At 39.4% G+C, this 12,483-nt stretch overlaps 1 protein-coding gene across 1 annotated transcript in view; it reads left to right on the top strand.

The window, feature by feature from the left end:
- Positions 1-7,470: 7,470 nt before the first annotated feature.
- itsn2b (intersectin 2b) overlaps positions 7,471-12,483 on the top strand; it is a 28,527-nt gene continuing 23,514 nt past the window's right edge. Inside the window, exons 1-9 of the mRNA XM_084724904.1 lie at positions 7,471-7,603; positions 7,877-7,940; positions 8,065-8,252; positions 8,483-8,743; positions 9,315-9,420; positions 9,584-9,720; positions 10,708-10,771; positions 11,302-11,439; positions 11,602-11,690. Of these exons, the coding sequence (XP_084581030.1) occupies positions 7,471-7,603; positions 7,877-7,940; positions 8,065-8,252; positions 8,483-8,743; positions 9,315-9,420; positions 9,584-9,720; positions 10,708-10,771; positions 11,302-11,439; positions 11,602-11,690 (1,180 nt within the window). The remainder of the gene's footprint in view (positions 7,604-7,876; positions 7,941-8,064; positions 8,253-8,482; positions 8,744-9,314; positions 9,421-9,583; positions 9,721-10,707; positions 10,772-11,301; positions 11,440-11,601; positions 11,691-12,483) is intronic.

Genomic DNA, 12,483 nt, shown 5'->3' with positions numbered 1-12,483 from the left:
AAATGAATTAGAAGGTGGTGGTGGTCTTGTCAGCAAACATGATTCATCTCAGGTGAAGGAAGCAATGTCACGATCAGTCATCATTCATTCTCAAACCACTTGTTAGAAGGAAGGCTTGCTAGCTACTGCTACTGCTCTCTGGGCTTGGTTAAGCTTGCAGAACTGGCAGAGTTTGGTTAACTTTCAACTAACTGGATGGGTTTTTTCTTCTTAACAATGTGGTTAATTTGTACAGATCACATTTACTCCTGGCTGAGATTGGATCACAGTACATTCTGCCTGCATTTGCACAGTGCCATGTCCAGATACAGATTGCATGTTAATGCCAGTTGTAAATGGGGTATTAGTTTGTAGTTTGCAGGGCCTCTGTGTGTGTGTAAACCCAAATGACTTTTCTGATGTTCTGTTGTTTATACTAGACAAGTGAGCTGGTCAGACAAAAGCACTCTCGCTCTCAATAGAGACCAGTAGATTTCATTGAATAGATCAGTGAGGCATTGTTAAGTAAACACCACAGAACAAACAGGTGATATATACAGACACAAACACACTCATCACTCATTTGGTTGCAATCTGCATCAGTAAGAATCAATGAACTTCAGACTGATTTATCATGTTTGTGGTGAAGAGAAGTATCAAAATGTCAAGGTATCATTATAGTTGTGATATTTGTTCAGTGCTTGGTGATGATCTAGTGTGGTGGACATAATTGTTACTGTGTTTAACTGCTGACAGCTGTAAGTAAGTAAACACCCCGTACACTTGCTTGTTCCACCATCCCCATGTGTTATCATGTCTATTTATGTATTCAGCCATGACAACAGTAATGGGACTACTCCATGTTAGGGCTATGGTTTAAAAAGTTATGATACTAGTTCCCTTAAAGTGATTCTGATACCAATAGAGTACTTAATTTGATGCTTTAGTTCTACTTCCTTCAATACTCATCATGTGAATAGAAGAATTTCTGAATTAATCCTTCCTTGTTTTGTGAATTTATTTTTGTCAGACACCACAGGCATGTAGTACAGGCATACTTAGAAATGTTTTGATCCATCTTGGCATGGTGGACTGCCAGCTTTGGCAAATACACCACACTTGATTTACAAAAATGATTGAATGCTGGCATTGTTTGACTGGAGAAGTTTTAATACTACTTGATACTAGGTTATTTTGTTTGAGACCTTAAAGATTTCAAATGCACACACCCAGCTCTGTTATATGTGTGTGAGCACAGGATGGGCTTAAACATTTTCATTTTCATTTCACAGTGCTGTTTTAGTCTCAAAGTCTTGCTCATGGGCACAGAGTGGGTTCTTGTTGTCGCAGAGGCTTGAACACACGCCTTCCAGTTGCAAGTCTCTATTCATTAATTCTTTCATTCATAACAAGGATCTAGTGTCCAGACTATACAGTGTGCTTTGAAAGGTTTTTCTGAAGTAATCAAAATTGCCCAGCCCATTTGATGATCATGCAAACCTGTACGTAAAAAATGAAAACTTGTGTTGTGCGTCACATCACTTATGCCTCCCTCTCTATGTGACAACTGTAACACTATCAAAACAGTGTATCTGGCTTTCACTCACAGCTGCTTTCCTCTAGCTGAGTGTCTGTTTTCCAAACTTGTTTTTAGTGGTTTTGCATCACAGGTGAAGTACAAAATGCATTTTGTTTTTAGGGTAGGTGTAGCCTTTAGAAAGGATTTGCATGAGGTTTGCAGAGCTGAGTCTAACACTTTGTCAGTCATTTGTGCCCATCAAGGCAATTGGTCAGTTGGTCAAGTGGCTGTCCAGTTAGGAAAAGTTAGACTCCTCTGTCACTCTGGAAACAGTAAACCTTAAAGCTGACAGTCCAGTGCTATCTTTCATTTATTCATTATAATTCCTACAGTGTTACATTACCAGAGGTTACACTCCAAGATTAGAACCTAACCAATCAAAATAATGTGTATGGTATGGTTACCTGATGTCTTTGTTTTTCTGTTGCAAGTACAGCATGCTTGCTGTGTCTTTGTTAAGACTATTGCAAATATGACTTCCCTTTGAATTAGGTATGCACAATATGTTTTTTTTTCCAGCTGATAACCGTTAATTACCTGCTTCTCATTGCCAGTACCAGTAAGACAACCAAGAATTTCACATTTTTGTGTTTTAAAAAAGTCATACAAGCTGCAGTTCATGCACAACTGAGGTTAAGAAAAGCTAATATGTAGCTAGCAAAGATGGATAGTGTAAAACTCCATAGTTCTGATCCAACAAAATTTAACTGAGATCACTATAACAACAAAACCGTAGAACAGTTTTGACTCTTCAAATGTTCATTTACAAAAAAAACTTGCAAATATACCTTGCTTTTCATAAAACATTTTTTGAGATTGAAATTAAATGGTTTGGTTTATAGCCAATATTTATCAGATAGAATTTCATTGTTGGGATGATAAATAATAATACAAATTCCCATTTTTGGCTCCAGTATGTCTGTCATGCATCCGTACTCTGAATATATTCTTAAAAGGAGAAGTCTCAGCGTGTACACACTGATACTCTGGTATGTAATAACAAGAGCAGAATAAAAGAATGAGGCAAAAACTGAGGAGAGACTCTGGGAGAGAGCGACAGATGGCGGGCAGCAGATTAGCCCTCCCTCGCTGTTCTCTGCCCTTGTGAAAGCATTGACCAGGCCTCTTTATCTCATTCATGTTCTCTCTCTCAAAGCTCATATCAGCAGACAAGTCAGCAATCTGTAATTTTGCTTACTAAAAATCACTCATCAATCTGTAATTCTTGCCCTGCTCCAGTTCTTACTCTAGCTCTGACTCTTGATTTAAAAATATTCTGGGACATCAAAGCAAATTGTCCCTCTGCCAAAATCCACGATAACTTCCTGTCAACTGACGTTGGACAAGGAAATGCTTGTGTCATTGGGTAACCAGGCAGGAAGTGTTGAGTAGAAAGTCTGGTATTTCTCTCCTCCTTTTCCTCCGACTGCATCATGTGAGTCTGACTGGCTGATGGCTGAGATAGGCATAGAGGAAGCAGGTGCTCAGTACGTCAGTAATCAAGTGAATATGAAAGCTGCAGAACTAACATGATAATCTGATTCACCTAAGATGCACAATAGAGAATTAAAGATTAACTCGGCTTTGTATTTGAAACATATATTCACATCAGTAGTGTAAATGAAATGCTTAGAATTTATTCCTCATTGAACACGTGGCTTTCTGCGTATCTGTCCTGTATGACTACCTCATGAAGCAAAAGTTCACACTTTTCATTCCACAGCAAAAAACTGTTTTCTGTCTAAACAAGGCAGTTTTGTGGTGGCTGTGTTTCAGGTGGAACAGTGCTGCAGTCACAAATGGGACCTATAAATATGCTGGCAAACCCAGCATGATACAAGTTACTGGTCTTTTGTCAACAAGGAGCCTATAAATGGTACATTTAGTCTGTGGACACATAGTCTACATATACCATGTTGTGACCTACCACAAATTTCCTCCCAGCAATCTCATGCAATAATAATACTGCAGTTACAATAAATCGCTCTAACTATTTGACAGAAAGTACAGTTTTTGAGAAATCTTTATTTTAGTCAAGTGAAAATATTATCAAAGAACATTGAGAAACATGGAGAGAGACACCTCCACCCATACTCTAAACGCAATCACTTAAATGCACAAACTCTGATCTCTCAGAAGAAGCAGACCATCCCGCTACATAAAACAGGTTTATGCAACAGCAGCTACATTTCAACATTGGCTTTGCATGTGCATGACTCGACAAGAATGGATTTGAACATGATATAACAGACTGTGAGAAAGGCATGATCTTGAGTGACAGAAGACAGATTGGATGTTATTCAGGCGGAAGAGCTGTATGGATGGTTACTCTGTTAGTCAGTCTGCCCACCACTTTTATTCAGACTGAATATGACAACAGTTGTTGGATGGATTGAGACAAAATCTTTTATAGACATTCATGGTCCCCAAAGGATTGATGTTAATTACTTTGGTGATTCCCTCACCTAAACTTTCATGACTTCTCATCATGTGCCATCATCATGTTCTGGTTAATGACCAAACCTGCAAAACTAACGACAGTTACATAAGCCTCAGTTATGCTTTGTATTTACTTCTAATTAGCAAATGTTGGCAGGCTAACACAAAATGATGAACATGGTAAACATTATACCTGCTTAAACAGTATGCAAGTATGTGATGGGTCAATCAGTGGATTGGATAAGGAGGGGGATATAATCCAGTACACTCCATTAGCACAAACTATGATGGAAATGCTTAACTAAACTTTTGAGCAGTAGAGAGATATGTCAAGAGTAACACAAATGAGCAGCATGTCTCAGGTATAGAGCTAGTAGCTGGAACATGGGCGAGGCCTGTCAGCAGTGCTGTCATCATGCCAGCAGTGTGGAGTTATTTTAAGCTCAAGGTAGAAAAAAGCTGAGTACAATTTATGAATTTTATTTAAATCATTCTGAATGTTTGAAGGGTGCTGATAAATCAAAAATGCTAAAACGTTGTGCATGTGAAACAGTTCAAATAAAAAGAAACAGCTGTATTACATTATTGAGTTCAGTAGAATATTGCATATAGAAATGTAAAAACAGCAAAGTTGTTAAAGAGAGGAAAAAGACTATATTGGTTTGGAAATGTGTCAGCAGATACAATAAAAGATAAAAGATTGTGGTATCATTGGACATGAAAAAGTGGTACAGAGTCATCCCCACTGCTTAGCATCAGCATGTTACATAGCTGCTAGAATGACTGTAAACTCTTGTATGAAGTAAACACACCAGTTTGCAAACAACCAAAAAGTTGTAACATCAGTAACCCACTGACAGTGTTTGTAGTGGGCTAAAGGATGACCTTGAATCCAGTATCTGTAGAGACAAACAGCTGCCCATCAAACGTGGGCAGTCACATGAAGAAGTGATGTCTGTTAATTACTATAGGTCTCACAGTGGGTTGTATTTATATGGACAGAGAGGATGAATGTCCTCTTATGAAGGTTTATCAGTGTATCTTGTGTAGTATTAAGATTTGGCCACTACGGAGTCAATGTGGATAGTATTAGAATATGTCCCAGTAGTTAAAAAGCTTTGGGACGTGGCCAGAGTGCTTCTGACTGAAGAGAACAGGAGGAGCCCTGTTTGACTCTGCTGACTGACCAAAATCTCCCCCTCTCTCACACTCTTTTTCTCTCTCTGCCTTTTTCTCTCCTCTCCTCCTCTCAGTGACACCACTGTCCCATCTTAGCTGCAGTATTGACTGATGACTGGGCTGTGACTGTGTGTTTTGCAGATGGCTGCGAGCAGTAGCTGAGGACGCCGCCAGGAGTTCCCCCTCGCGGTCTCTGCCACCTGCAAATATGAATGGTAAGACCACTGCAGTTTGTGTGTGAGTGGGTGTGTAAGGGGGGCAGGAGTGTGTGTAAGCATATGTGTAGGGTGCTGTGTGTTTTTAAGTCTGGCAATTCTGCTGAGACCAGCACATAGCTAATTCTAGTGATAATTCCTAGACTGATGCATGTACGTGGTTGCACATATATCTGTGTCTGTCTGAATACACACTGTTGTAATAATTTGTCTCTTGCTTTTTGTGTAAATGACCAGCTTACTTTTGGTCCCACTTGTAGTACAGTCGTTGTGCTCTCTGGTTCCATTTCTGTCCATATTTTGACATCAATTATGTTAATAGTGCCAGTCGCAGGACTAAAGTTACAGGAACTGTTTGTTTTCCTATGATGAAGTCAACTGTCCACTCACTGTCAGCTGATGGTAGTGGTCTAAGAAGTTTTCAGATCATCAAATAAAAGTAGTGATACCATGCTGTGAAAATTACCCACTGAAAGTAAAAGTCCTGCTTTTAAAACCTTATTTAAGTAAAAGTATGTCAGTATTCTCAGCAACATCTTCTGAAAAGGAGTCAGTTTGTCATCAAAACTTGTCATTGTCTTTGTCAGTGTTTTATTGTATTATATTATTAGATATGATGTTTTTAAGTAGTTAATTTTAACTACTTTCTACACTGTTGGCTAGTTTAATCTACAGTAATATATCATATTCTATAAAATCGTCATATGTTTGTAGCATCAATGTCCTTGGAGAACCATGTATCTCTAAATAGTGAACTTCTTGTGGTGTCACAGTCCTGTTTCAGGTTTGTGACAGTGAATTTTCCATCTAATCCAAGAGGGTTTTCAATAGTTTATTTTGTTTAAGCAACAGGAAACTTTTCTTAATACATAAAGGAATGCCTCATCCTTCAGTTTATCAGAAAAAATCATTTTCAAAATCACCAAATTCAGAGATACATGGTTTTCACTGGACAGGAAGGGTGTGAACAATTGTAGTCTGAAAAGTATCTAAAGCTGTTAGCAAAATGTAGTGGAGTAAAAAGATAAATTTGCATGAAATGGAAAGACTCAAGGTTCAAGTACCACAAATATATAAAGCACTTGAGTAAATGCACTTAGTTACTTTCCACCACTGGCTGATGGACAGTGTAAACACTGCCTGGGTAAATGTGCCTCCTGTCCTATCTGAACAAAGGGACACAGCATCACTGGCAACACTGTGCCTTGTTATCACTTTGTCAATATCAGTGCATTCCCAACTGCTGCCTGTCCTCAGACTCACTCAGATCTGTGTGTGTGTGCACGTGTGTGCATGTGCATCTTCCTTCCTGGTTGTTTGCAAGTTTTTTGTAAGCATGCAAAGTGTATGCTTGTTTGCCTTGCTAAGATTTAGTTGTTGTCTGTGTGTAATATACACTTGTGATTATTTAAACAGTGAGAAGGTAAAACAGCTGTGGGCCTGTTCAAGGACCAGGTTTACTGAGTAGAACCCAGAAATCCTTCATGTTATTTATCTAAGTGCTTTTGCTTATTAGAACAGGCTGCTGCTGATTGGCTGTCATCATCTAATGACAACCGTTGTGATGGTAATGTCCTAGGTATGATGCTCCTTACAGTCCTTTACATTGATCAGCCACAACATTAAAACCAGTAACATTAACCAGTAACATTGGTCATCTCATTACAATAACGCCTGTCAAAGGGTGGGGTGTATTAGACAGCAAGTGAGCAATCAGTTCTTCAAGTTGATGTGCTGGAAGCAGGAAAAATGGACAAGCCTAAGGATCTGAGTGACTCTAAGCTAAGTTAAGTTAAGCTAAGTTGTGATAGCTAGGGTCAGAGCACCTCCAAAACAGCAGGTGTTCCCTGTATGCAGTAGTTAGTACCTACCAAAATTGGTCCAAGGAAGAACAACCAGTGAACTGGCAACAGGGCATGTGCATGATGGGCGCAAAGGCTAGCCTGTGTGATCCCATCCAACAGAAGAGCTACTGTAGTACAAACTGCTGAGAAAGTTAATGCTGGCTATGATTGAAAGGTGTCAGAATGCATGGTGCATTGCAGGTTGCTTGTTTTAATGTTGCGGCTGATTGGTGTTATGTTTTTCTGTCCCTGTGACTTCTTCCTTTTCTCTCCAGGTGGTCCAAATATATGGGCGATCTCTCCAGAGGAGAGGGACAAACATGATCAGAAGTTTGACACCCTTTCCCCATCAATGGGCTATGTCTCAGGTAGAGTTGTTAAAATATCAGAATTTTAAACCTTAATACAATACAGTACTCAATACCTCTTTCAGTGCCACAGCAAAAAAAAAAAAAAGTCCTTTGATAGCCTTAGACTCGGGACACACACAAACACATACATCGTCGCACAGACTATCGCTCTGTCATGCTCACAGTGACTTCCCTGCCAGAACCTTTATCACGCAATTTCGCCATGATGCCACCTTCAGTCTCAATTTCCTTGTGTTTATCTGTTTCTTCCCTTTCTGTCTCTTTCTGCAGGGGAGCAGGCAAGGAAGTTTTTCCTCCAATCAGGGCTGCCAGCCTCGGTGTTGGCTGAGATATGGTGAGAAACCTGTACACACTCTCATGCACTTTTAAGCAATGGGTTTTCTGAAATTTACACTTGAAGAACAATATCTTACTGATGACAATATCTTGATGAGTCCCTGTTTTCCTCTGTCTTTCAGGGCTTTGGCTGATATGAATAAAGATGGGAAGATGGATAGGTTGGAGTTTTCCATCGCCATGAAGCTCATAAAACTAAAACTCCAGGGAACATTGCTTCCCTCAGCACTGCCAATCATCATGAAGCAGCCTCCAGTACCTGTTCCCAACCTCAATAAGCCCACCTCAACCATGACCAACCCAGCCTATGGTACATGTTTGTAATTATATGTTGTATACTGTATGTGGATGTTTGTTAGGTATGTCATTTACTGTCCATAAAGTGGGAATCTGTCACAGCCTTAAACACAAGAACAACACAAAAAGAAATATTAATTATCAACTATTAACATGCTTCATCTAAAGTGTGTCTGACTGATTGTTTCTATTTATGCATTTCGATTGCTTGTCCTCTAAACTGTGTGTGTTTATGTGTTTAAGGTATGGCTACTGTGCCTAACATGTCCATGATGCCCGCAACAAACCTTGCCATGTTGACCCCTATTTCCATGGCAACCCCTGGACTCACACCTTTGACACCAATGACCGGCCTGACCCCTTTGGTCCCAACATCAACAGGCCTGAGCCCTCTAATAACCTCCTCCCCCATCAGGCCCCTGATGCCCACCATAGGAAACACCACCCTGCCAAACGGCACCATGGGAATGCTCCAGCCAGTCCCAGCTGGAGCTCTGGCTACTGGTACAAATGAGTTTCATTCCTCATTTTTTTTTTTTTCATCTGTTTCCTCTCATCTTTCTTCCCTCTGCTGTACTATTGTGTATCTGTCTCTACATCAGGAGTGTCTCAATACATTTATCTGTCCTTTGATTATCACTTGCAAGATACTTATTTTATGTTTCTTACAGCATGAAAATGATTGAGGAACAATGTCCTGCTCTGAGAATAAATATCGTATATGTTTGCAGCAGAGTGCAGATGATGAAATACTTCTGTAGTTTTAGGAGAAATGAGGGAAAATGAATGAATCCTGACCTGGTTTTGCAGAGTCAGGTCTCCCTGTATCATCTCCATATGAATAGCCTCCCCTGTCCTTGACAAGGTTACAGCAGTGGCTGAACGACTGTATATTATGGACCCACTATAGGACTTCCCTCCCCTTTCTGAAAACTGTAAAAGTCTATATGTTGGGTGGGGGGAAAGACAGCATTGATATTTAATGGTTAATGGCAACAATAGAATCTCATCGTAATATTCCAGATCGTTATAAGAGAGTATGTAACAGATATCCCTGTGTGCTTTATGCTGTCAGGTCTACCTTACTCTGCATCCACCTACACCTCTCCACTAGCACTCTCCTCTGGTGCCCCTGCTGGTATAAACAAGGCCTCATCGCTGCTGGACCTCGGATCTATTAGGTAACACATACAGAAATTATGAAGCACTGAGCAATTTCCCCTTTTGCATAATCAGAACTTCATTCATCATAACCGTCTCTTTTGAGGTGCATAAAATACACTAGTATTCAGAAGTTTGGTGAGTTCAGTTTATATTTTTGTGTTGCTACTGTTTGTCTTTCAGCTCCGCTTCCTCATCCCCCTCTGTGATGTCCCCCATGGTTACCGCTCCCAGCGACTGGGCTGTGCCACATGCCTCCAGACTCAAACACAGACAGCAGTTCAACAGCTTGGATAAACAGATGACTGGATACCTCACTGGTACGATGTGTGTGTGTGTGTGTGTGCCTATACAGTATGTATGTGAACAGTGTGTAGGTCATACAAAAACCAAACCAAGCTATGCCTGGAATGCAGGCGTGGATGTTCGTGAACAACAGCCACTGATGATTTCATAATGGTTGCCTCCCTCTTTCTTTCTGCGTGTGAAGCCTTAGCTAAATCTAAGGAAGTGGAGGCTGTGGGTGTGTTCAGACACAGGGGCAGTTTCTCAACACACACACAAAAGCACACACACACACACACACTGCCAAGTATGCGTATGCCTTTTCATTCTGTTACTGCAAGCCTTGCTGGACCTGTTCTCTTGTAATAGCTATGATACAATCAAACAACAGTACACACACACGAACTTCAGCCAGACTTACAGATAATTTCTTCACAGCGTGACTTAGAACATTATTTACGGTCCAGAACATTAGATAAACATACATCAGTGGCTTTTTGACAGTTTTTTGAGCTCTTGGTCCATCCCTTTGTACAGTGGTTCTCAAATAGCTGTCAGTGGCACTCTGTCAGGGGCTCTGAGAAAAAATTTGAAGTTCATTTATTAAAATTATCATTATATTAAAAATATATATTTTTTAAAAGGCTACATTATAACCTGTTTTTGATTTATGATTAGACTTTTACCAATCCTTACTTTTATTTACCACTTTCCACAAAACCAATTTTATAAGCCTATCATATTCAAGTCCCAGGCTTGGCTTATTATTGTTCTTTGTATATATTTTATATTTAGGGTTTTATCAGAAACCTCAAGAAAACCTGTAATCACTGTTAGTAATCAGCTGTGGCGATGCACAAGACATCCCTCTTTGTTCACATGGTACATTTTGGTTTAATAATTGTATAGGTACATACTGTACCAGTCTTTACACTCACATACCTCTGGCATCTTCCTCTGACTACCACACTCGCACATCTGTGCTATACAGGTGTTTTGACATTTGTCACTCTTGCCACTAGGTCAGCAGGTGAGAGGTGCCATGGCAACCACGATGCTGACTCAGACACAGCTGGCTTCCATCTGGTGAGAAGATCTGTGTGTTTTCACTTTATGCATGTATGTGTCTGTACATGTCCTATAATTGTGTTCAGGAGCCAAAGTCAGGTTTGGCAGGTAGAAGTAAGAAATTTCATTCCACTGTAGCTGATATGATAAAAGGCCAATTGTTTGTTTAGAGATTATTTGGACAATAAATCACATTAAATCATGGTAAAATTCCTGAGAATCAGTATACCATTTCAAATTGTAATGATCATTAAAACTGTGTTTACTGCACTCTTAAAACTGCACAATAAATGCAGTCCTGCATCAACCAAAGATGGAGGCACTTCAGCAATGTGAGATTCAGTCAGTGAAAATACTTAAATTGCGAAGGACATAATGCCATTTCATAGTTTTGAGAAATTATTAATACAAAATCTATCAGTTAATAAAAAGTTCTAATCATATTGAAGATCTTCCTAATGTCTCTCTAGCCTTTCTATCTTATGTATAATTCCACTTCAGTAAAAGTAAAATTGTCAGTATAAAACTAATTTGTAACCCTCCTGCAGGAATTTATCTGATGTGGATAAGGATGGCAAGCTAAAAGCTGAGGAGTTTATTCTAGCAATGCATCTCGTGGACATGGCAAAGAGTGGACAACCACTGCCACTGACACTGCCAACTGAGCTGGTGCCACCCTCACAAAGGTATGTGGACACATACAAGTACAGTACAGTAGATGTAAGTGTTTAGATTTAAGTACATTAAACATAGACGACAACTCAATCTCAGTGTTTATTTAAAAATCTGAATCATCTTTTAATCTTGTTAATAGTGTATTCAAACAAGTTCTTGTAAATCTATTCCAGGAGTGCAGTGAATGGATCCAGCCCTTCTCCTTATGCAGCTCTGACTGATGAGTTGGATGTTGAACCTCCACAAAAAGCCAAAGCCAACTGTCAGTACTCACACCACCAACCCTACACACAGACAGTAGCCTTGTTTAACTGCTGCATCGTGTTCAATCTTGTTCTCTGTATTTTATACTATAAAAGGCCGACACAATACCCAGTAGCCAAAGATCACTAAGTGCAATCGGTCGCTTTTGATCACAGCTGTGCAGCTGACCTAGCTCTGACTGAAGTCATAATATAATAGCATAAACATAGATGCATTGTTGTGACATACACAGCAGTCTAAACTGCAGCCAGTCAAGAGCAGCCGAGTGACTCTAAGCAGTGCAGGGCAGCACACTTTGGTGTTGGGTTTGTACACACTATCACCTTACACACAGTCACAAGGCAGGTTGTAGCAGCTAGAATTAAAGGGTGTATCAGGTGTTTTTTAATAGAAGGTTCACAGCTAAATGCCATTTTAAAATCCCTAAATCTCCTAAACATCAATTACAATCTTCTAATAATTTAAGCATCATTTCTCAGTTTTAAATTAATACAAATGTATGTCTTAATTGTCCATTACCATCATTGTCAAACACACAAGCTCCAATATGTAATTAGTAATTACTCAAGTAAGTAAGATTTTCAAAATATTTCAAATTATATTAAATAGATCAATTTGACCAGACCAAAGTTTGTGTGCTATTATATTTAAAACATTCACTTCTTTTACCAAACTGAAATGAAAAGAAAAATAAGTTCTCTAAGACTGGGTTTCATTAACAAAGATTTATTTAATATAGGGTTAGATCAAATCAGAGTTGTCCAAAATGATTTGTAAAAGGAGTAAATTCA

This window comes from Lutjanus erythropterus, chromosome 1 (assembly GCF_056507025.1).
Source record: "Lutjanus erythropterus isolate fLutEry1 chromosome 1, fLutEry1.hap2, whole genome shotgun sequence".
Lineage (NCBI taxonomy): Eukaryota > Metazoa > Chordata > Actinopteri > Lutjaniformes > Lutjanidae > Lutjanus > Lutjanus erythropterus.
This window is presented reverse-complemented; position numbering and strand designations above follow the sequence as displayed.